The sequence below is a fragment of the Coturnix japonica genome, chromosome 1, assembly GCF_001577835.2.
Source record: "Coturnix japonica isolate 7356 chromosome 1, Coturnix japonica 2.1, whole genome shotgun sequence".
Taxonomy (NCBI): Eukaryota; Metazoa; Chordata; class Aves; order Galliformes; family Phasianidae; genus Coturnix; species Coturnix japonica.
The window spans coordinates 96,786,039-96,812,166 of NC_029516.1; the positions used below are offsets into that span (position 1 = coordinate 96,786,039).

Below are 26,128 nucleotides of genomic sequence, written 5' to 3' on the forward strand. Positions count from 1 at the left end.
ATGCCTCATTCCAACCCAGTATAACCCTCTGCTAATGACCCCTAACACTACGTGTGATTTCACAGGCAGCAAGTTGCTAAGGATGCTGATTTGGAGAATGTTTGGGACTAGCATATTGGAGTATTCATATTTGGTTATGATTTGAGCAGTTTCCCAGACTTTAAAAGAAGAAAGAAAAGCGAAGTTGTGAGTGGGGAGTTTTAATAGTGTATAATTGATTTACAACTAAACATTATTTCATTGGATAGTATTTCTAGTATAGGTGCTTCATCCCATGACACTTTAGAGGGCTCTGTAATTAGAAGTGCCTATCTGAAAACAGAAAAATCCATTCACAAATGTTTATTTTATAATGAAAACTGATAGGAGCTGTTGCCATCTCCCTCGTAGTAAATATAGAGAAAGAGATACCAGTGTAACAGGTTCATGGAGTTGGGGAACAATCCAAGTCGTGTGAAATTCCTCAGTCTCTGGCAAAGGAAGAAAAAAATCTCATCTAACTGTTGTCCTTTTAAATGCAAAACAGCTGCTGTCTACTGGCACTGCCTGAATGCCTACATACTTGACCACATGACAGCAGAATTCCATCCTTTATTTTCCTATGAATGCATATCATGACATTAATAATGGCTGTTAATGAATTTAAATGTCTGATTATCAATGCTGCTGAGGAAAGATTTCACTTTTTCTAACATCTTCTCTGAGTCTGAGTTGCACAGAATCTTACTAATAAACTATTCAACCTGTGCTGATTTCCTCTTTCCCCTGAGAATAAGGGAGTGAAAGCAACCTGGCATGACTGTGCTGTGGGATGGCTCTGCAGGTGATGCTGTTGTACTGTGTTGGACACACTTGTTGGGATATGTAGTGCCTGGAAGAATTACCTCTGGGAATATAGACACAGAAGAATGATATCCAAGGACAACCACATCAGTCTTTCTAGTGCTGCACTGCCTTCCCTTTCACAGCAGCTCTTATCATACTGTTCTAGAGATCCTATTGAATGCCAATATGGTACCTATGGCAGTATACAGGCACTGTGGACAGCAAGCACTCATACCTCTTCCACACACTATTTAAGGTACCCAACTTTCCCCTAATCAAATCAGCACTATCTGTGTTTTTTTCCATCTACTCTTATTTGAGCAGAAAGTAATTGAAGCCAACCCAGAATTAATCATCAGAGGAAGAGTGTCGTGGCTAAACAGATTGGAAAGTCTGGTGGTCAGGGATCTCAGCTGCATCTGTGGCTGCTACAGCTCAGTGCATTACAACCCTGGTACAAATGTATTTCAGATGAGTTTCAGCCTTCCTTTTGCCAACAGGAAAATGGTAATCAATAACGTTGACTTTTAATTCTTCGTGTTCTTAGAATTATACAACCACTTGCAACCTTATTTATTTAGGCAATAAGGCCTTTAAAGGACTTTGATCAGCTTGGCTAAAGTTTCTTCAAAGATTAACTGACGTTCTTTAAAAGTACATCAGTTTCCTCTTAAGCAGGTATTTACTTACCACGTAACTGGGTGTCGAGTGCTGTGTAGTTATAAAGTTTGCCGGGCTCAGCTGTAGATTTCCTTAAGACATACTGCTGACATCACTGAGTCTCCTCTCAGACTTTTTTTTTCTCTCTCTTTCCCCCTCCCTCCCTCTCCTCCCTCTCTCTCTCCAGTCTCTTTATTCAGGTAATTTCAACTCAGACTTATTCTAACTTGTTTTTGACTGACAGTGAGAGAAGGGAGACTCTGATGGTGTTTTGAATTTATTTTTTATTTTTTGTTTAAACCATACACAAATGCTTTATTGAAAAGACATTCGACCTTTTATAAAAAAGATTGTTTGACTTGTCATGACGATAACATCTAGTAAGGAATCTGAACATTGCTCTTTTACAGGTAAGAGGTATTTGTAAAAAATGCATACATGCTTAACAGTACTTTGGATACTGTCTGGAAATGAAAGCTAATGAGTAGGTTATTTTCCTATTTAATTTCTTCTTGTTTTAGTAATTTCAGAATATAGAAACTGTCTGCAGAAGAAAAATCTCTTTATAAGCTTATGTCTTCTTGTGAACTTGGAGATATAGCAGTTTAGCAATGATACGGCAAAAGCTGTCTTTCCACTAGTGCAAGCTCCTGAATGTAAGGTTTGTAATGTATATGGCTGATATTTTGGGTGTTGGGCAGGGGGGCTGGATCTAACTTTGTAAATATTTGCCTGTCAGATACTTTTTCTTAAAACTTTGGGGGCTCTTAAAATAATGTCTTTCAGTCAGTTCTTGTTTCTTTTCCAGTGCAGAAATCAGTTTTAGTTAACATACTAGGAAAACTTGCCTAGAACTTTATCCAGTCCTCGTTACCTATCTGTATAAGAAAAGATTATGTAAGTTTTCTGTGGTAGCTACAAGGAATGTAAACATGTCTGAGTTGGAGAACATCATGCATTTTCTTCCAAATTTTGCATGTGTCTTCACATTGCTGCATTATTGTTTAGAACAGGTTTGGCTTATCCTCAGTAATCAGAGTCCGCGCCTGTGCTGAAAACTCCCCTTTACTTCAGTGTACTTTGTTTTTGCCTCCTTTTTTATTTTCTCATAGGGATCATGCTTTAAAGAGATTTACAGATAAGTTCTTTTTTTTTCTCCATAACGTGCTAACTGCAAAAAGGAACAAACCTGGATTTCCTTTGTGAACCAGGTGCATCTATATTACTTTCTAACTGAACTTGTTTCCTTTATTTATCCTGCAGTTAAAGGCATTGCTAGGGTTTTTCAGATTACCGTGTCTAAGTACCTACCTGCCAAACTTTTTGTTTGTATTCACTGTGATATTGTTAGCTGTGATTTCTTCTCTCAAAACTTGGAAGAAAAGGGGAAAACTTGCTACTACAGATAAGTCTGCTTTAATTCCTTTGTTGTAAAATGTCACTATGCTCTCTGCACTCTCTAATAATCAGGTTATAGAAGGGGGGAAGCAAGCCTGGAATGTAACTTACTGCAGCTGGTTATACAGTACAAACTGGCATTGCTTTTGTAAAGCGGAGTGTAGACGAGACCAAAAACTTCCCCAAGAATTTCACCCTGGTAAATGAGGCATGGCCTAGAGACAAAAACAGCAGCAGATGACTTGGGCTTCAGTCTTCCAGCATACATACAATAATACTTCAATCCTGTTACTTTTTATAGAGTTTAAAATGAAAACAAATAGTTCATTTTTACCCTGGCTCCTCATGCAATGAAATAAACAAGTCATCAACCCACAGCCCTGATTTGAGCTGGAATAGAATTCTGCTTGTCCAGATTTCACTAAAGCAGTCTGGATTATTATTCTCTGCTCCTCCTAAGACACATGGTTACATGGACAGGCTGTGTTCTTTGGGAACAGGTAGAAACCAAAGCTGTGAAGTACCAGATGGTAGTCTTGTGAAGGGCCAAGAAAAACAGAAACTTAACTGTTTTGCATTCTGAACCTCAGAACATTTTTGAAATAAATTTTGATTCAGTATGCTTCCAGGAAAACCAAAGCTAATTACAAGATTATATTTTTCTTTCTTTTTTCTTTTTCTTTTTCTTTTTTTATCCCTTCTTTTTCCTTTTATTTATTTATTTATTTATTTATTTATTTATTTATTTAATCTATTGAGGGAAAAATTCTCTACCTTTATTGGTTGTCCTGTGTATATAAACATAAGAAAAAAAACCCAAACCAAAACATTGGCTGGAGCATCAAACAGTTAATGTCAATTTTTTCAGTCCAAACAAATGCACTAAATGTTAAATGTCTGGCAACTACCTTCCTGCCAAGCTGTTCCTAACCCCTTGGAATGGGACAACATTCATAACTTATCTGAATGAGTTACTACAGGCTTGAGGCTCATTTTAGGACTCAATGTATTTTTTTCATTAACTTGGTAAATAGCTTGGCATAAAGTGCATACATGCTCTTGGGAGTAACAGGGCACAGCTGAAACAGGAAGCTCTCTTGTACTGGCTTTACATGAATTATACCGCCTGCTCATTTTAAATCTGTCTAGCTCAAATGGTGTGAAATGCACATGTATGGTAGCCAAAAACAGCAGATACATTACTAATTAGGCAGGAGGAAGGAACAAAAAGAATAGCAAGTAAAAACCACAGCATCTTTCACCTCCTGAGTATGAAACTGTCTTTGCATGACTGGCATACTCTGAGGTTCATGAAAAGCTAGGGGTCATGCTTAGGCAGAAGAGTAACAAGAGACAACATGAATGCTTTAAGTATTATCATCCTTCACTGGGCAAAAAAAATACTTGGACAGAAAGAAGGTAGACGTATGTTTTGGGATAAGATATCTGCAGTAATTTTTACCTGAGGGGACAGAAGTGGTAAATTACATTTTCCAGTGGATCCCTTTGCAAACCTTGTCTGCCTACAGTGAAAGGCTGAAATCATACTTCTAGGGTACAGGCTGGACCCAGCACATATCTCAGGAAAGTATTGCGGTGTCATGCAGTTCCTATGTCTTCCAAACTATTGGAGACACTGGGAAACCTTGCAAGCTTTTAAGCTTGAGAATCCCCTTGACCAAAATGGATCACTCAGGTGATCAATGGTGTCAGTGCCACTGTCCTTTAATTTTTCAGTGATTCATTTTAATCTAGACATTTTGTTACAATCTTCTTCTCTTCTCACACTGTGTCTGCTCAGGCAAGAGAGCAGGCTGCCTTTCCACTGACTCCCAGGGTGGCTTCTTGATTAAAGTTGTCTTTATTCCACTCAGTTAAAACTAGCCTCTGCAATTTGACCTTCAGGCAATTTTAGCTGACTCTTAATGTGAAGGAGAAGTGTAAAGCTTGGGAACAGAAGATTAGTGCCTCTTAAAACCTCATTTGACTCCTTATGGGTTTGTTTTTCTCACAGAGATTGTCAGATAGAGCTGTCCACGCTTAGGCAGACTAGATATGTAACATTTTCTTCGTAAATCAAAAATGATAAAGTAAAATAAGTATTAACTACAATAATGGCATGGCCTAATCAGATTAATTTAATCTACATTGCTTTAACTGAGGTGATTCACTCTTGGTTAGATTGTAGCTAGCAATATACCTCTCTAGTTGTACACTTTGAACTTTTCCTTATCTAAAATTGGCACTTTTGGTTTAAGGCTATATGATAAATATGTTTGTCTGTTGAATAAATTACTGTAATTTGTAATGAAACAAAATAGGGAATGGCATACATGCTTTGATGACTTTATAGGAATATTCTAAGTATAAACTGATCAGGAGGAAAGGGGAAAATTCATCTGAATTACACAACCTGACCAAAAAAGAAAAAATTCAACCAAAGATATTTCTGTAATTTTCTGATCACTCATAACTTTCTAAGTGCTTCTTGTTTTCTTCCTACTGATTATTCTACTCAAATATTCTTGCCCTTACTTCTGTCCTTACTCCCACTAATTTTTAGACCAGCTATTCTCTTCTGAACCCCTGTCCTACCTTTCACCCAAGCAAACAAGCTTCAGTGTCCTGCAATCTTATCTAGCAATAATGCTTCCAGAAAGTTTCCTTCCTCAAACACTTCAACATCAACTTATCAACAGTCTTCTCTCTCCACAATAAACAGCCAAACCACAGTTAGTGCAGCAATGTATAAAAGGTGTGCTTTCTGTGACTCTCACAGCATATAAGCAAGGCTGGTCTTCGTTCACAGAAAGATATGTCAGCACATTTGAGGAGATGTTTGATTGATACAGAACACTCAAAATTCTTATTAATCTTCTTGAGCAAATTACAAAATATTCACAAACGTGAAAAGCCTATGATGGAAAAAAACAAGTCTTAAGGCAGTGTTTTATTTTATTGCCTTTTTGGGCCTCATTAATGTGTATATTTGGTGACATTGATTGTACATGGTGGTTGGCCTCTTGCATGTCTCAGACTTAATGGTTTTCAATAACAACCTCTCTTTAGCTAAGATTAGGCCAAAAGGCATTAGAATCACAGAATGGCTGAGTTGGAAGGATCATTTAAGATCAACTAGTTATAACTGCCCTGCCATGGGCAGGGCTGCTCCCACCAGCTCAGGCTGCCCAGGGCCACATCCAACCTGGCCTTGAGCTCCTCCAGGGATAGGGAACAACAGCTTCTCTGGGCAGCTGTACCAGCACCTCACTGCCCTCTGAGGAATGGAATACTTCCTTACATCTAACCTAAATCTCCTACCTTTTAGTTTAAAATGGTTCATTTTTGCCTTATCTGCCTGTGCAAGAAGTCAGGCCCCCTTCTGTTTATAAGCACTCTTTAAGTACTGGAAATTTGCAATGAGGTCTTCCTAGAACCTTCTCCAGACTGAACAAATCCAGTTCCCCTAGCCAGTCTTCACAGGAGGGGAGCTCCAGTCCTTTGATCATCTTTGTAGCCTCCTCTGGACCTGCTCCAATGGCTCTACATCCTCCTGTAGGCTGGTGGCCCCAGGCCTGGATGTGGTAATCCAAATGGAGCTTAATGAGGGCAAAGGGGGACTATCCTCTTCTTCTCCCCACTTGACATCCCTCTTGTGCAGGATACAGTTGTCCTTCAAGGCTGCAAACGCACAGTGCTGGACTGTATCAAGCCTTTTTTTTCATCAGAACATTCAAGTCCTCTGCAAGGCTGCTCTCAGGTAGCTCTCCCAGTCTGTACTCAGGTCTGGGATTGTTCTGCTCCAAATGCAGCACCTTGCACTTGGCCTTGTTGAACCTCATTTGATTCTAGTGGGCCCACTTCAAGCCTGTTCAGGTCCCTCTAAATCTTCCTTCTATTGTAGGAACTATATTACTTAGCTTGGTGTCACCCACAAATTAGCTGATGTGCACTAAGTCACACTGTTTATGTCTACAAAGATATCAAACAGCATTGACTCCAGCTGTGAGTTATAAATTAAAATAGTGAACATCAGTTCATGGGTTCTGGCCTTCAGTATGTTGATTACCTATTGTGAAATATGCTATCTAAAAGGTGCTGAAAGCTCTTGTCAAGGCATAAATAATAATCAAAGACTGAAATGTTCTGCAGAATAAAAATGCCTCCAGAAGTATATAGGTGAATGAACACAAGCAGGTGTGGGAAAGCTAACAATGCTATTAATGTCTATGTATAATGGGCAAACAAAAGATCTGGTTCTTGTTTCTACTGTGGCCCTTTAACCCTATTCTGGGAAATGCAGAGGCCAGAAGGTGATAATCAACTGGTTGTATCACACTATAACTATCATATTGATAGGAATCCTAATAATGTACCCTATTTTTCCACATACCTTTGCTCTTCCTGAGCTGATCCTGTGAGCCTGCTTCAGGCTACAGACTTCATACCCTTTCTTCAGTACAGACCACAGCATTATGGATGTTTCATCCCAGATTTTTATGAATGCCTTATTCTTGAACCTCATTTCTGGTCAGTTCTATTGTTGCATGTACACATTATAGATATATATAACATATAATACACACAGCTATGACTTGATCCTGACACAAAATACTGCTTCTTGATAGTAGACATCCCTCTTCTACCTAAGGTCTAAGGTGATAGGGAATTATTTTAATAGTGTTTATATGCCATAGTCCAAAAAAACAGTGCAGCAGAATGACCACAGTGATACATACTCCTAGTATATGTAGATGTGAGAGTCTGAACTTGCAGATATATTTCTGGTTGGCAAAATGTGAAAATGTATGATGGGAGATTTTAAATGCTGCACTACCTTTAGAACTTTTAGAACTTTTAAATAATGACTAAGTGTTCAAGGAAAAGCTTTTGCTTCTGTTTGCTTTAAAAGATCTTAAGAAACTTCTGAACCATCCAAGTTGCTACATAAAGACTGAAAGTGTCACAGAAGTCAATAACCTTTGTGTTCTCACTAGAAACTGATTTAAGCACGTTACCAGTACTTACTATATGAGCTTAAATATTAACACTGGGATCCACAAATAAAAAGCTGGGAAAAGGGTTGGATCCTCATTCCCCAGCCTCAGAAGAAAACAACGGTCAAAGTTTTCAAATTTGCCAAGTTCCTAAAATTCCATGCACTTCTAACAGAAAGAACATATTTAAGCAGCACTATACATAGGGAACTGGTGGTAAAAAAATGTTAGTAGGACTGATAAAGATGTAGGACACTAGTGGGTATGAAAAAGCAGAGCTGATTACTTCCATGGAGGCCCAGATATCATTTTTGAAGGTGCATAGGTAAAAACTTCATGTGTGAGGAAACCTTTAGCAGAGCAAGCAAGATAAATGTACAATTTGGTAAGGGACATGGCGACAGTGCAAGTGCTGATGACACAGACAAGTGAGCTGATGCATGGAATGGCACTGACAAGAATCTGCAAAACAGAGCAGACATATAGCTGGATCTTGTTTTAAATTCTTGGATAGTTTGTTTTTACAGATGAATGTTGTTCATCTGTTTAAGTACATACATTCTTTTATAGTAACTAAGCTATGTGTTTGATGGAAATGGTGCACTGGGTTATTTAATCTTGTATTAGATTCCACACCACACAATTGACATGGGATTTAACTTGAAAAGCTTCATCAGTATGAGTTAGATTTACATATATTTATTTAGGATATTCCAACTTAAGATATGCACATGTATTATATCATTTATATATGTAACCACAGTTCTTCTAAGAAATGTGGGTGTACCTTCACATACACCAGAACAGTTAATTTCCATAGGAGAAATAAACTTGCCACTTCTCAGAACCTTCTTTGCAAGTGTAAGATAAAGTAATTCTCAACTATCTAAAAATTAAAATTCTGGAATCAGTTCTCAGGGCACTGCAAGGAGAAGGGCATCTACAGGCAGAGAAGAAGGGACAGACAGAATGGAGGTGTCCAACTCTTCATTGATGCTGGTGCCTTAAAAGGACTAGCTCACACTACACACCTTTCAGATTGCTAACGGGAAATAGAGAAATTTTAACCCAAAGAGCCCAGAACTAATCTCACAGAACATTCACCTTTAGAAATGGCTCAGTTTGGTAGATATTTAGAAACACAGCTTGAACTACTGTTTCACAGAGAGGTTTCTAGTTATTTCAAATTTCCAAGCAAATTTTAAGAAAAGCAAATCTGTAAGTTTCCTTCACATAAAACTCAGATAAAGAGTCCAAGGTGTCACAAGGTAGACAGAGCCTTCCTGGAGAAAAGATGTTTCCTAGAAAACTAATCATTTGTTATCAATTCTAAGGGAAAACATAGTTTATAATCTGATTATGTTATTTCCCATCCACAAAATTCTTTTCAGTGAGCTGAACAAAGAATAGGAAAACTTTAGGTCTGCTCTAAATTATTTCAGATTTAACAGCAAGTGAGACATGATACAATCCAGACCTGGTACTTGGTAGGTGAGCACGATAACAAGAAGATATTTATTAAAGTTGGAATTTTTCTCAAAACAAGTGCATTTCAAGGACTTGTTTGGATAGCGGTAAGCTGATCTGGTGCCTAAAAGGGAACTAATATCCCAAGGCATAAGTTCTGAGTACCAGGGCAGTAGCTGTGAAAAAATTATGCTTAACGTGTAAGAGAAGTTTCTGCTAATGAAGAGGAAAAATACAGTCAAAATAGCATAGAAGAAATGCATTTTTTTGACATGGGAAGTTTGAATGACATACCCATGAGATAGATGAGGACTATGAACAAGACACTTATTGGAAAAAGGTTAATTAAATAAATGAAATTCCAGTTGACTGGTGTGAAGAATTTGGAGGTGCTACGACAACAAGTTGCCTGCAGACCAGACGTCTGAACCATACAGTGAGTGAAGCAGAAGCAGCACTCTCTGGCAGAATACGTTCTTAGGGAAAGAATGAGTTTGACAGGGTTTCACCATTAAAAGAAGAAATTTCCTGTACTGCCATTGAGTTACTAGCTGTCTGGTGAAGTCGCAGTTTCTGGGGCTTTCTAACAACAGCAAATCTTAACTTCATTTGAAATATGCAATTGTAATTTGATTTATCCATAGTCATGATTAGTTACTTTTGCAATCATTTATCTTCAACAGGTGTTGAAAAAATATTAAAAATAGTCAATAGCACTAAAATGACATATAAATGACTACTGTTTGGTTACACCATATTTTCCAATGGAAACTGAACGTTTTAAAAGTTAAATATTACAGGAAATGTATGAGATACGACAGATCAAAAAGCTTTATTTTTTTTCCACTGAAAGAATGATCTCTTATGGGAGATGCAGTTGATTTCCTCATAGCCCAGTTATTCTTTATACCTGGACTCCTCAGCTAGGATACATTTCCATTGGTGCATCAAGCCTTATAACAAGGCAACAGAAAGTAATTGGGGAATGGTGTTTTTTTTGTTAACGTAAGTCAGACTGCTTGGAAAACATCAAAGTGATTTCTGAAATTCACAGCATTTGGAAAACGTACAAAAAATAAGGTAGAAGTTGCTGAATATTGTAGAATTTAAAAATAAAACACAAACATTTGTGGTATTTTGAATGTTTTAGGAAACTATTCCTAATAGAACATGAACAATGTCCTATTCAGTCTAATTACTTCAATGATCAAAGCTGGGCTTTCCCAAGTTTCCAACTGTAAAAGATCACTGAGCTTTTGAGATGATATGGGATCATAAAGGAACAGTCATAAAGATAAAGTATGTGTAAATAAACAAGCAAAATAATCTCCTTTTGAGCATAAGGAAACATAGTGACTTTGAACACCAGCATGGGCTTTTTTTATTGTTTGGGCACATTATTGCTGCTTTTTTTTTTTTTTTGTCATGTTGTAATGTAGCAACACAGACCTTTCACAGAGGTTCCCAAGAAGCTATAAGACAAAGGAAAATGACTGTGAATTGCACCGCTAGATTCTCAGAGTTCAGCAGTGTGGACAGGCATTTCTTCTGCTGTCTTTTGCTAGGAAGCACAGTAGCTTCTTGTACTCTTGTCACTGAACCCACCAGGAAGTCCAGTTGGCTTCTGTTGTTACAGGAGTGAGGGATTCTTCCCCCCAAATCCTTTTTCAGCTAAAAATGCCCATAAGATCAGATTCTGTGCTCTCATGTTAAATTTGACTTTTGGACCCAAGAAGTCCGAAAACAATTCTCAAAAGTTAAAGAATTCATTTTGACTTGTGGAAGTTAGATCTTCTGAGTAAAGCAAAGGCTTGTTCCTCACATGATTTAAATTAGACGTGCACACACATCTATACAAATGTAAAATCAAAATAACAGGTTTAATTTTGGTTTGAATAAACAGTGTGTCCAGTCCAGAATAGCTTAAAAAAAATTTAAAAAAATTGCAAGAAAAACGTTTTTTGATTCAACCTCAGTGCATTTTTTTGTTTGTTTTGATATTTTTGGTTTGGAGAGAAAATCAAAAACCATTGATGTGCACCAGTACATTTATGCTATTTCCTCCCTCTGAGAAGCCACAGTCTCTGCAGCAGACTGAGGGGTCTGTGTCATGGAAATTGGCAGAGGCTCAGTAATTTGGGAAAGCAATGAGGAAAACAAAGTTTATTTTCCCTCTGATTCCTTGTCAGTTTATCTGCAAGGCATACAATCTAGGGCTGTGTAACCTCGTACTCAAACTCAGGAAGCATCTTTTTCTTTGAAAAATTTATAGCTTTTAATCTTTTTTTTTTTTTTCTCCTTTCTTTTTCTTTTTCTTTTTCTTTTTCTTTTTCTTTTTCTTTTTCTTTTTCTTTTTCTTTTTCTTTTTCTTTTTCTTTTTCTTTTTTTCATTGTTTAACAGTGGTAGTTAAGTTCAGAACAATGATAACATTTTCTTGGCAAAAGGCTATGTGTTTAATCTAGCTTAATTTCATTTCTGTTCCCTCACAACTAAGGGATACAGCCCATATATTTAAATCCACAGGCTAATTTCAGCTTAACTTGGCAGGTGAACAGACGCTTCAGAAATGATGTTCCAACAGGCTTTATGAAAATAGGTGGCTCTGTAAGCCCAAGAGATGTTATTAATGCCTTCACTGAGAAAAAAAAGAACACAGGGGAGACTAGCATTAACTGGACATCAGAGAATCCACATGGAAGAGAGTGCCATGCAAAAGGCATGTGGCTGTGAGGTTTGCCCTGGAGATGCAATAGAGAGAGGGAACTGGAGCTTTACTGACCACTTCATGTAATACAATGGTGCCCTTCTAGCAGGAAAAGCATGGGCAGAACAGTGTTGGCCCCACAGCCTTTTCTCTACAGGGCTACTATTTCTAAGAGGATCCCTTTGTTCTCAGCCCACCACCTTCACCAACATACTCATGGCCTGAAAAAGACTGTAAAATAAAACAGCTGAAAACTATCATTTCCATATAAAAGATGCTAATATATCACACTATTAAGCTTTGTATTGGTCTCATCCATCTCATAAAATATCAGTACACTGAAGAGTGCTACCAAAACACTTTATTTGAACAGAAGGACACATATATCAGCCAGCTGCTTACACTGCTTTTACCTTATCATTAGTATTGTTTAAATATCCTTAGCACTCCATATTTGCAACTCTGAGTCTCAAGGAAGCATTAGGGCTCAGACCTCATGCACGTCAATCTGCAGTATTCCCACGAATGCTGGGATTCTCTCATATTTCTGCTCTGAATTAGCAGGTATAACTAAATTACTCAAGAGGCCTTTCCTCCATCTTCTCTGTCTGTCCTCTTCCCAAAATGTGCAGAAGTGGAAAAAAGGGTATTTTTCCATTCATTGCATGGAGAGAATGAAAGCTTGGCATACAAGTGAGCTATGTACTGGAATTTGGGTGGGTCTAGGAAAAAGCACAGACTCCAGTGGAAAACATATATGGGTGTGTGTGTGAGAGAGAGAAAAAGCCTTTAAACCTTAAATTAACCACATCCATGAATTGGTCAGGGAAAAAAAAAAAAAAAAAAAAGAGAAAGAGAGGAAGTTGCCATGAAGTAAAATTCTTGGACACTGCTGAAAATACACATCCCTACATCACTATAAAAGTGTAATTGGTGATTTTAATTTGTCCCTGACCACTCCATAGTAGCAGGTGATGGCCCTTGGTTTATACACCAGTGCAGTATCTTAAGGGTGTGTATGGGACCTCTCTGACTATTGGTGTCATCCCTGGGTTGTAGGGCCATCCTCAGCTGGGCTGGTCAGGAGGCATCTCTCATCTGGGGACTGCTGCAGGGTCAGGATGAGAAGGGACTAGGGCTGAGTCATGAGCCCCTGGGGAACACCAGTGCCCTCACAGGGAATATGCTACGCCACTTCGGGCAGCGCTGGCAAATTCAAGGGAGACTTTAGTGAGCAAGGACATAGTCACAGGTGGTTGTTACTGGTCATTGCTGATGCTTCTGAGACATGCTGTTCAGAAGCTTATTCTCCTGTGCCACAACCTAGACACTTTATTATGGGAAACGGCACTAAAGGAATCACATCTAAATTAGAGGCATTCACTGCTGGCCATAGATGCATCAAATGCTCCCAGATTGGTATTTGTATTTACAACTGCTTGTGATTTACAGAACAGGCAACACAAACACACATACCATGAAGTACTGTTTTAAACAGTGGAAATGACTGTATGAGTTTTGTATGAGAGCACACACATATTTGCCTCTGAAGTATCATGTCTTGATTTTTGGGGGCAATACCACTATTGGTTTTCAGCATTCAAAAGTTTTGTTGTTTTGTTTTCTGTTAAGTAGTTATCAAACATTTGTTAGCGATTACGTAGAACTTGTTCTCTATATAGCAGTTGCAAACATTCAGTGGAAATACGTACTTGATGCAATTTGAAATCTCTGTAGAGACTGGAGTAGAAAATGGAGTAGAGATGAACATTTTTGAAGCTATAGTGCACGTCAAAAAGAATAATGGACAGACTTTGTAATTCACAGAAAGCAATTCGCTATTAAAAAGTAACCAAGTAATCTATATGTATCAACTACGTCAGTATTACCATCTGTGCTTTGTCTAACTTAAAAATCACTAGGTTAGAGTAAAGGAAGTACATGCTTTGTCTCACAGAGGCTGCATTTTGCTAGCACTAAAGAGAATCACTTTCTGAAAACATTTTCCACTGCATGAACTTGTTCACACAGGTAGGACAATTCTTCATAACCAAACAACTTCCTGAGAAAATGAACTTGTAATGAGTTTTAAGATGAAACCTTGACAAACCCATCCCTCTTTCTTGGAATTATTCTTTATATTATTGCAAAAATCTCAAGGCCAGATTCTTTTGTATGTTCTGGTCCAGCAAAGAAGCCATAAATCTGCCTTAATTCACAAATTACTCTGCTCAGCATGGATGAAGCAGTACGACGCTACACTGTACAGGAAGAGAAACCCAGAAATGGTCACCAGGGAAAGTCTTCGCTGAAATATGAGCCATCCTCCAGCTAGGATAGAATGGTTTATTTCCCCAATTTGATTTGATTCTATCCACATAAGGCTTTAATTGATCAAAATTTAACCAATATACTGACCTTTGAATACAACAATTTTTTCCAGTGCCAGTTTCCTTGTCTTTTGCAGCCCGAACATGATTTTCAACAGTACTGAATCTTTTATACATTTAAAAGAAGGAGCTTTCCTTGATGGAAAAATTATCTTCATAGGCTGATATTTAATTTCGAGAGTTAGCAACTGTATAGACACTGAAAATTACAAACATTTTAATTTCATTTTGTGAGGTACTAAGGTCATTCCTCCAACAGCATAAGCTCTGATTTTATGGGCTAAAGTGCTGTGGTTTACAAGAAAGGTGGTTTCACATGCAGAAATCACATGGAATGGTTCTGACATAGCAGAAGCCTGACACTCTGCAGGGAGCCTCACCTCCTTGCCACACCTACACTGAGCTATGAGAGCCACAGTGCACTATGACTAATGCAAAAACAAAACCCAACTTGACTGGGATACAGTACAATGAGTTGGCATTACAAATGGTGATTAAAAAGAGAGCTCTTCATCCAGTGGATGGATTTGTACTGTACAGTTAACATAGAGGTAGAAGCCAATGCCCTTGCTCATCAAAATGAGACGAGGCTGGCAATGGGACTTGCAGTGCCAAGCTGTGTTTGAGTCTGATGGTATCTGTAGCCCGAGAAAGGAATCAGAGGCACAAACCACTCCAAACAATTTGAAAATACTTTCTTTCTGTCTAATTAATACTTTTAATGTACCAACCTCAGTACGGCAACTGAGATATGGGAAGAAATGGCCCTGGGGAAGGCAGACTGAAGACATTTTTGTCAACTTTTATGAACAATCAGAAGAATGCCAACTTTTCTCCCTGCCTTTTGTGTTACCATGACTAGAAAAATTACTACTTATTTTCAGCCACCTGCTGACAATTTAAATTAGAAATCTACAGTATGTGTGGCTTTTTGGTTTTGGTTTCATGTTTGTTTTTAAATGAAACCAGATTTTTATTAACCAAGAAATGAATTGGGAGAATAAACAAACAAATGAGCAAATAAGAAGAGAAACTAGATGAGCTTTCTGTCTCATAAGTCCTTCCTCACTTCTGAAACAAAATGAGCACATTTTAAACCATCTGTGGGTTGGCAAGTCTGTTGGTCTGAGTTTAACTTTATTAATACTACAATTATTCCATGCTGGAGTAGGCATTTGCTAACAGACATATGGTCTGATTTTTGTGTGGTCCTCTGTGGGGCCTAGAGTTGGACCTGATGATCCTTATGAGTCCTTTCCAACATGGGATTGTTTTATAATTCTGTGATAACTTGTGAAGCAGTAGGTGAGAACTGGTGAGGTTGAAACCTAGATTCCGGCTTTTTTCCTTACTGTGAAAGAAAACAAGGACATGGCTAACCATAGTGAGTAGGGAATTACAGTCACAACAAACATAGGTGGTAACCCAGTACTGTACATCTGTGCTCTGAACTGACCTGAGAGATGACTCCTTTCCTTGTAAGCTTGGTAAGACTTAGCAATATTAAAGGTAGATGAGTTCAGGCTCGTTATTTTCTATATGGTTATAAAGTCACCACTGTGTGACTAAAATACTGGAAGGAAACATAGTTACTGCGTGGTTGGGTACAGAAATGCTAAACAGTCTTGGCACATGAGCTTACGCAGTAAGATTATTCCTAGGTGATTTATACCAGGTTGTACATAAACATGCATAACAAAGGTAAAATATGCCTCTGGGCAATCAGCTAAACAGCCTGAAATCTGATAGAAGAACAGCACAGCCTTCCTGTATACCTTTTTGGCACCAGCCTCCCCACAATCAAGTGCACTGGGGAATGCTCCAGCCAGGTGGCCTGTACTCACAGAGGGAAGGGGAGGGCAACGGGAGCTGGGAGCTGTCAGAAAGCACATTCTCACAGGAGCTCCAGCAGTTGGCCTGGGAAGGGCCGGTTCCCAAAACAGGAATTAAGTGCTTAAGTAGGACTTAGGTAGGCCTTAGTTGACTAAGTGAAAAAGTATTCTGCAGAAAATCCCTGCCCAGCTTCTGTTTTACACTGGAAGCGCTTCAAGCGTGCAGGTGCTTCCATTTCTGGCTCTCATTTTGATGGGCGCCCAACGGTTATGTGTTTGGGCATGCCACAGTGTGCCCTGTAGGACACCAAAAGGCTCAGTGTTTACCTTCTGTCTATGCAAGATGAGCCAGAAATGAAACATTCCTTGGCTTGAATTCAACCTCCTCTCAGTGTGTCCTCTGCTCCGCTTCTCCCCACTCCCAGTCTGCATTTGTGTTCCAAAATTTGACCGCTGAAGGAGGTGGGGGTGAGACTCCTCCTTGCACCTGAGGCAAGACTTTCCCTCGTTTCCAGCCTTGAAGAGGAGTTCGCTAATATGGAACTAGGGAGATGGGAAGACTCTATGCTTCCCACTGAAGACGCTCAGCTGCACAAATGCAAATTTAAAAGGCCAAAAAGCAAGGAGGCATCAAGATTACTTTGTGGCCAAACTTTTAGGGTGCTCAGCTAGCCATGCAGAGCGTGTATCTCGGTCTCTACACTGAAGAGTGCATACACACTAACATCCCCGAAGAAAAAGGCACCAAAACTGTTTAAACAACATGGATGTAGAAACATTCCAAACTATATTTTCTTGGCACTGGTTTTGGAAATAATTGCTGTTTCATTTTGACTTACATATTAAGTAAACAAAGTAATAAAAATATGTGTTCACTTGTGACAAGTTTTGAGGAAAACCTCATCCCAAACATCTGAAACTTTTCAAAAATGGAAGTCCTTGCAAACAGTCGTGTAATGGAGAGGTCAGGAATAGGTGCTGTGAACCTGCAGTGAGATACTTGAGGAACGTAAGCCAGTGTGCAGTCTTGTGAGAAACAACTGCTGACACAGCTATGAATTTCTATGACAGCACTGTAAACATTACTAAATTGAACTCTTCTATTCACAGAGAGCAGAAAAGAGGAAAGGAATGGAATATTATGCAAAAAGAAGCGAGGATAAAATAATGAGACATACGCTTATAGAAAAGATGACTATCTCAGGAAGAAAGGAGGACAAAGTCCTCCCCAAAAGGTATCCCAGAAAACAGGACAGTCGGAGGTATTAAGATCTCTGATATTCTAGTCCTAGCACTGACTGCTACTGCTAAGTGGGATAAGGCATGCCCACAGAGGAGGTGGGTGCCCCATTCCTGGAGACATTTGAGGCCAGATTGGACAGGCTCTGAGCAACTTGATCTAGCTGTAGGTGTCCCTGCTCACTGCAGAGGAGTTGGACCAGATGGCATTTAAGTGTCCCTTCCAACTCAAATGATCCTATGATTTCTCTCATCCTCTCTTTAGCTCATCTTTTCCTGTGTGCTTTTGCTGAGATGCTTACTTGTGCCAGAGGTGTTATCTGAGAAGTATCTGGTGCTCCTGCAACTGACTGAAGATTTCAATGATATAAATGACATGGAAGTACAGAGTATAAGTGTGACAACCAGAATTCAAAAGTAATGTTTCTGTCAGCCTTGTAGAGTAATTCTGGCACCTAGCTCCTCAGAAATGGAAAGAAAATGAGTTAATGAGAGTCTGTTTAGACTTGTTCATGTAGAAAGAGTCACATAAGATTTGCACAGAAAGAACAGGGAAAGGGTTAGTGGGTGGGAAAAGTATCACATCGGAGGCAAGATTTGAATGCTTAACTGTGATATGAAATGTTTGAAACAGAGAGTTTGAAGCATTAATATGCCAGCAAGGGAGACATTCAAAAGTACTGAACATTTCACTACTGAATAAAAGACATTCTTAAAAATAACAGAGCAGGAAATTGGTGAACCATTTTCTCTTTTCCAGCTGCATTGTATAAACCATACTATCAAGCACACACAAAAAAAGAAGTTTCGGAAACTGATCAGTTTACTTACTTTGTGAAAGGAGACTTTGGTGTGTACGAGGATTTCCAGATGGAAAGCTGTGCATGGCCATGTTCCCTGTGTATCTGCAGGACCTGCGGCAGGGGCTGGAGGGCAGGTTTTAGGAAAAACAGACAGCAGTGCACTAGCTGTTGGGAAGATAATGGTGTATACTTTCTCTCTGGTTAAAGGCCTGATTAGGAGCCCTGTGAATTCACTGGGAGGCTCTCTGTTAACCTCAATAAGCTTTGGGTAATCTCCTGCCTTTTCTCTGCCTACTTGGTTGTTTTCCTATTTCTTGCATCAGTGTAGTTTCCAAAGCTCATCTGCGTAAATCAATAGCTACTGCAAAGCCTCACATCCTGCCTTTGGAAAGAACAAGATTCCTGTACAAATCTCTCTGAGCAACAGTGTACCATGAGATTTCTTCAGTGAAAATTCATCTTCCATGGCCAGATATCAGGCAGACTGCCTAGGAGAGAAAAAGATGCATTTGGGTTTTCACTTTCTTAATAATGATCTGTCAGTGATTGCCCTTGGACCTGCTGTGAGTGATGGAAAGCATGCCCCTAGCTCAACAACCATTAACCTTAACCTCTAGTGCAATCAGATCTGCAGCACTCAGGTCTATGATTAGGATTTGCTGTGCCACCATTGCTACCTGCTCCTGAGTGTCACCATCCTAGGGCTGTGCTGTGCTGATAAATGGCCAGGAGGTGTGTGGACCTAAGTGCACAGCTTGGGGTGCTGATTTTGACTTGAGGGGACATCCACAGTTCTTGTCTTCCGGTCTTGTGGAAAAAATCAGAAAGACTCAGAAGGGTCTGAAGTACAGGTCTCATGGGGAGTGTCTGAAGGAACTGGGATTGTTCAGTCTGGGGAGGGGGAGGCTCAGGGGACACTTTGTCACTCCCTACTACCATCTGAAAGGAAGTTATGGAGAGGTGGGTACTGGCTTCTTCTCCTGGCTAACAGAGATAGGATGAGAGGGAATGGCCTCAAATCATGCCAGGAAAGGTTCAGGTTGCATAGTAGGAAATGTTTCTTCTCAGAAAGTGTGGTAAAGCGGTAGCATAGGTTGCCCAGGGAGGTGGTGGAGTCACCGTCTCTGGAGGTGTTCAAGAGCCATGTGGATGTGGCACTGAGGGATGTGGTCAGTGGGCATGGTGGGGGTGCGCTGACTGCTGGACTGGGTGGTTTTAAGGTCTCTTCCAACCTTAATGATTCTATGATTTGTTTTTTAAAGGCAGCATCATTCACAATATGATCAGTTCCCAGTCTAACACTACTTTCTGCTGTGCAAGTAAGTGTTGGTCATTACCAGAGCTGAAGGGCTCTTTTATGAAGTGTCCAAGCTTGTAACTGTTTGACTGCAGTGGCAGCTGAAGCTGAAGTATCCCTTCACAACCACTGCTACTGCCCCTCTCCCTTTGCCCTCTTTTTTTTTTTTTTTTTTTTTTTTTTTTCTCTCTGTGTGTGTGTTCCAGAAATCAGACACACAGGAGAATTTTGCTGGTTGGTGTCTGCTATGCAGGACCTTGTGCTTCCCACAACTCACACAGCCCAAAAAGAGGAGGGTGTTCATGCTAGGCAGAGCACTGAGAATTCAGGAAGGACTTTTATAGCCTACTGAACCACATAATACCTAGGAAAGATCTGAAGATTGTGTATTTCTTTTCAATTCAATGCTTTCTTTCCTCAGCCCTGTTTTTTTGGTTTTTTTGGTTTTTTTTAATGCCAAGCTTGTTAATGTTTTATGCTGGTTGAAAAAACAGTGCAAGTTTTGCCCTGTGTTAGAGTGGCACTGAAGTGCGTAGAGTTGTTTGGGGGGGTTGCTCAAGTGGCAAAGCATATCTGATCTGAAAACAAAAAGACATCTGAGGCCGCTTGAACAAGTCATGCTCCTGTACACTTCCAATCCATTGTGTCTGCCAGAATAGATCTTGCACAAGCAAATCTGGCTTCATGCAAGAGGAACATTTTTTAGTTCATGCAAGCTGGCTTTCACTTCTTGATAATGCGGTCTCTGGAACCAGGGTTAATGTACTTGTTATATCCCTGGCTGCTGAAATTACCTTCAGATCAAGGTATTCATGGTTGGTGGTTTGGTATGTAGTTCTGTGTTTTACTGATTTTGTCTGCACTAAATTCCATTACTAGAATGTGCCCTGATGGGGAGTCTCCTTCAGCAGTTCCAAAGTGCTCATGAGGAAAGGAGGTAATCCACAGGACATGAAAGCTCTAGACAAACCTGAGATTATTTCATTTTCTCCCATTAAGTATCTGTTTCCTTAACTGTACTTCTGTTCACTTCTATTTGCAGCTACAGTTTTAGATTATTATTATTATTATTATTATTATTAGGTAACAAAAAATACTTTATTGACATAAAATCAGCTAGCTAACAAACAAATAATGTTCTTTTAGTTTCAAAATATATACTACTACTATTATTCAGGATAGTTTGCTTGCATAACTGTGGTAGATGTGCTTTCTGGCTTAGAGGGAAAATGGTAGAAACAAACTAAAATCTTTCAGCTGCGTTGCTGGGAACAGTTGATAGGGCATAGAATATCTGAGGTGCCTATAGAAGGAGTGGGACAAGAAAAAGCAATGCAAATGCTATGCTATGTGTTTTCCATTTACAAAACCCACTGATCATTTGTTCTGGGATAGTGCCCTGGTTGATTCACTTGAAAGCAGTGGGGAATTGGATGGCAGGGGAGAAATCTATGTAGCCTGTTTTTACTCCACTTTTGTCTTCATCACAATTTCTTCCTGCAGATGACTCCTGCTGGCTGCTGTAAGTGATAAGGAAGGGCCTCAGCAGGGGCAGTGCTGCTCAGAGGCAGCATGACAGATCCGCTCTTCCCGTATCATTGCAGCAGAGAAGAAGGGAAGTACTTCTTCAGGGAAAGGAAATTAACATGACTTTCTCAGGGGAGTAAAAGAGCACTAGAAGAATTTAGGATCATACAGGAAAAAGTGATGTAAGAAAATAATAATAAAAAGGGAAGTAAAAACAACAACAACAACAACAAAAATCCTACAACCAAAAAAAGCACCAGAAATTGGCTGGAATCCATTTCAGGAAATCACAAAGCAAGTAGCTTTGTCACATACAGAAATACAGACTGGGAAGAACAATAAAGATGACTGGGAAATTCTGACACAGCCAGACTCCAAAATAATGGCCCTGCCATGCTATCCCTGTACATGGAGACTGACTTTGCACATGGAAATGTTAAATAAGCATAGATAGAAATGACTTTGGTTTTGAATTGAAGCACAGTCTGGAACATGCCAGACATGGCATGTTCCCAGGAAATAGGCTTTGCCTTGAAATTACCTTTCTATTTCCTGTCTTCTTGGAGGAGCAAGGAAGTACCACTGTCACAACACATGCAGGGCAGAGCTGATTTTATTATACCCAGTGACCCCTGCATGTGGAAGTCCATGTGTCCAGGACATAGTAGATATGTGGTGAGTGAAGTGTGCAGAGTGCCCCCAAGCCATTCTTGAACCTAGTGAATGAACTCTGCCCTTGACCAAGCCCCTGTAAGCCCTGTTCCTGCCCCACCAACTCAAGCCCACCAGCTGTAGCACTAAGGAGGAAAGGTGGAGTCTTGGCTGCTTCTGTCCTGATAACCTCCAGAGGAGGAGGAGCCAGCAGCCCTGGGGAGCATGGTCCCAGGAGCAGGGTCCAGGTAGGCTGAGCAGGGGGATGAGGTGATGTTTGTGGCTGGAGGTAATGGCTATGGGGAAGTGATCTTGAGAGGAAGAGGTATACTTGTTTTGAGATGGACTTCTGTACACATTTGATGTCTGTAGCTTATCCAGAGTAAGGCTCAGTGTGGGGAAAGGTGCCTCCTCACTAAATGATATTTATTTTCCTAAAAGATTTTCCATTGGAGATTACATGCATTTACCACACTGACAGTAGCTCTCCATTTTGAGTTTATCTAAAGAGCAGTTACAAGTATGCTCCTTCCCACCCTTACCTCCTCTCCCCCCCACTGCCATTTCCTCCTGTTGTTCTTTTTTAGATCACTTGAAGGTTTTTTCCTGTTTACTATCCGGACATGCTGTGCACACTGTGTTGATGTGACTGTCACATAAGGAATCTCCTACTGGGATCACTGCTAAATTTTTTTCTTATAGAAACAAGTATATATGTACATTTCAGCAACTCTTGGATGATGGAAGAGAAATGCTGGTGATAATACCAAATTGGAATGAGCTACAGGTCTTAATGGGCATTAAGTTTAATTACCTTTTCCCAGAAAACCTGCAACACTGTGATGGTTATAGTCATAAACAAAAATTCTCTTTAATTGACATAACAGGAAAGGTACTTCAGTGAGCAATTATGCTGATGTCCTGAGCTGGCACATGTGCGTACCACAAATATATCTTGTATTTCCTGCAAGTTTCTTTTAAGTGGCTATAAGGAAGATGTTCTTTTTTTCCTTTTTTTTTTTTTTTTTTTGATAGTTCACAACAGCGATTCACTTACTTAAGGCTCTTTCTGAGAAAACAATGGAACAAAACAATGCTTTTTGAATGACCTGCCAAAGCACAAAGGATGCAAGGGATGGTTTTGTTGTGTTTTTTTTTTTTTAATTTTTGTTTAATTTTTTTTTCAGCAGGAAGTTTTGTTGTTGGAAACTTCTATAACATGCACTGTCCTTGCTCTGTGTTACCGCTGTCTAGTCCTGCAAGCCGGGTCTTGTTACTTGCCTCATTAAACTGGCACAGGCAGTTCTGCTTCACTCTGAGGGCTTTGTTCAGTTCTGAGTGTCCTCACACTTACTCTCCATCCGGACTGATGCACAATAAACAGACTTCAGAAGTCGGGTGGTCCAATGACTGCTGGGTTCGCACAGGTCAGGGCCCGTAGCTCAGAATGCTGACTTTGTGAATTCCCACTTTTTTTTTCTTTTTTCTTTTTTTTTTCCTTAGACTGCTTGAAGTCAGAGTGCTACAGAGTACAAACAGTTTTGAGGCGTTTTAGGTGTAAATATTCCTTTCCGAAACTCAACTTTGATGTGTTCAGGTCTGCTTTGTTTCCCTGTACGTTAGTTGTAGGTTTGCGACAAAGAATCAGATCCGACTGAGTAAATCACTTGTGGAAGTTAATTGTTCAGAGTGAAAGCTGGTCTGGCTCATTTTGCCTCTGTCACAGGAAGAGACAGAGGTGGTGTGCTGGATCTGCGTTCTAAACCAAGCACTGACGCGACTTTAATTTCGATCAGATGTCTCTCTTCAGGGCACTAAAGAAAACTTTTGCAGTAGTTAAAAAGAGCCTCTTCTCTAAAGAAACGTAAGAAAAAAATAATGCATTTTACAGAAATAAAGTACTAATATAAAATTTTAGCTTGATCAAATTTCTTTTGCAGGCTATTTGAAAGGAAATCTACCTCTCCATATTTGGCAGTCACCAGAATCAAGGAGTATTTTCTTTCTGTTTATTTTTTTCTGAAAATATGTAATACTGAAGTATTTTTAATGTCAGCTATTTTACATGAACAACTTTATATTCCAGCTCTTTTAATTCACTACTGATATATTTAGATTATGCTTGTACCTTCTATCTATCAGCGCTTCCAAATGCTTTTCAGAACAAGGTTTGTGATTTGATTTCATTAAGTAACAGTCTTCTTTCTTTTCTTTTCTCCTTAGGACTGAAGCAGTGAGGATGGAAGCCACTCAGATTAATATGTCCCGCGTCCCACTGGTTAACGGAGGCATCAGCACTGCGCTCAAGGCACACAAACCCCGTGTGATGTCCAAAAGTGGTCACAGCAATGTGCGCATAGACAAAGTTGATGGCATTTACCTACTCTACCTTCAGGATTTGTGGACTACAGTTATAGACATGAAGTGGAGGTACAAACTCACCTTATTTGCTGCTACATTTGTTATGACCTGGTTCCTCTTTGGAGTTATCTATTATGCCATTGCATTCCTTCACGGAGACTTAGAAATAAACAAGTTCACCTCAAAGCGGGAGCCATGTGTCAAGAATGTAGACTCTCTTACGGGGGCATTCCTCTTCTCTCTGGAGTCACAGACAACTATTGGCTATGGATTTCGTTTCATTACAGAGGAGTGTCCACATGCCATTTTCTTGCTTGTGGCCCAACTGGTCATCACCACCTTGATTGAGATCTTCATCACAGGTACATTTCTGGCAAAAATTGCAAGACCTAAAAAAAGGGCAGAAACTATTAAGTTTAGCCATTGTGCTGTGATTACTAAACACAACGGAGAACTTTGTCTGGTGATCAGGGTAGCAAACATGAGGAAGAGTCTTCTGATACAGTGCCAGCTCTCTGGGAAGCTTCTTCAGACATATGAAACCAAAGAAGGGGAGAGAATCCTGCTTAATCAAGCCAGTGTCAAGTTCAATGTTGACTCCTCTTCAGAAAGCCCATTTCTCATTTTGCCTTTAACATTCTACCATATTTTGGATGAAAGCAGCCCTTTAAGAGATCTCACACCTCAAAATCTCAAGGACAAGGACTTTGAGCTTGTTGTGCTCCTGAATGCCACAGTGGAGTCCACCAGTGCCGTCTGTCAAAGCAGGACTTCCTACATACCTGACGAGATTCACTGGGGTTATGAATTTGTGCCTGTGGTTTCTCTCTCTCCAAATGGAAAGTATGTGGCAGATTTCAGTCAGTTTGAGAAGATCAGGAGAAGCACAGATTCTTCTTTTTATAGTGTGGACTCAGAAAAACAAAAATTAGAGGAGAAATACAGGCAGGAGGATCAAAGAGAAAGGGAACTAAGAACGATGTTGTTACAGCAGAGCAATGTGTGATTGAATGGACAAACTATCTTGATGCATTCTTTCCAAAAACTGGAAAAAAAAAAAAACCCAAAACATTTGTTTCTGTACTGTATGGCTATTATAAAACCAGTGGTGAAAACTCAGAAAATAGCTTTGGTGTAGAGTAAACCTATCCCTTTGTTTGGCTGAGTTGTTAATCAAGTATTTTATAATTAGGTGGGATTTCTTTGTTCTTGATCTTAGCAAAGTTGGATTTGTATCAAGTCTCTGCCTCATACCAACACTAAAAGCAGACACGCCACATTCTGTTTGGAAAGTGAAACTGGATGCACAGTGCTGATTCTTTCAAATATTTACTTGACAAACTTTTACTGTGAACAGAGACAGTGCATAGTACTGCTAAAAGAAAATGTGCTCTGTTAAAAAATGTATACTTAAAATGTATATTTTCATACCAGGTCTTACCTTTGTGGGAATTCCTGGTGAGGAAAATCAGAGAGACAAATTTTCTACCATGGGAAGAGCCTGCAGGGAAGGGATAAACTCCTTAAATCTTGAAGGAGAGTGGCGTAGTAGTTGTGCTGGGCGATCTGGAAGGGAGCCCTCTTTCTCTGCTGTGCAGAACGTGTTTTGTGATCACTCACTTTTTTTAACCTTGTTAATTATTCATAGCAAAAACAACAACAACAACAACAAAAAAAGAACAAAGGAGGTAAGGGAAGATGCACAGAATCATAACTGTAATCAACTAAGGTTAAAGCTGGCTTTGAGACACCTGTTTTTTATCCAGTGTAAATAGTTTGTAACAGCAGCATAACAGTACATTTCTACAGATTGCTTGCTTTGCTATAGACCATATTTAATTTGGTTAAAAGAAATCTGTATAATGTCTGTAGACAATATTTACTTTTTCTGGCAGCCATAACAGACAAGCATTCCTTTCATCCATTTCATTTTTGGTCTATTAAAACCATTCCACTAATAAAGGAATTTAATTTGA

The 26,128-nt window shown here is 39.5% G+C and overlaps 1 protein-coding gene across 3 annotated transcripts; it reads left to right on the forward strand.

The window, feature by feature from the left end:
* The first annotated feature begins 1,521 nt into the window (after nucleotides 1-1,521).
* KCNJ15 (potassium inwardly rectifying channel subfamily J member 15) lies at nucleotides 1,522-26,128 on the forward strand. Of its 3 annotated transcripts, none has more exons than XM_015882522.1 (2): nucleotides 1,522-1,895; nucleotides 24,015-26,128. In XM_015882522.1, the coding sequence occupies exon 2, from the start codon at nucleotides 24,031-24,033 to the stop codon at nucleotides 25,156-25,158; it is 1,128 nt and encodes a 375-aa protein (XP_015738008.1). In that variant the 5' UTR covers nucleotides 1,522-1,895; nucleotides 24,015-24,030; the 3' UTR covers nucleotides 25,159-26,128. The 3 variants fall into 3 exon arrangements, with proteins under 3 accessions (XP_015738008.1, XP_032304833.1, XP_015737998.1); XM_032448942.1 differs by lacking the exon at nucleotides 1,522-1,895 and adding an exon at nucleotides 22,992-23,218; XM_015882512.2 differs by lacking the exon at nucleotides 1,522-1,895 and adding an exon at nucleotides 23,257-23,655.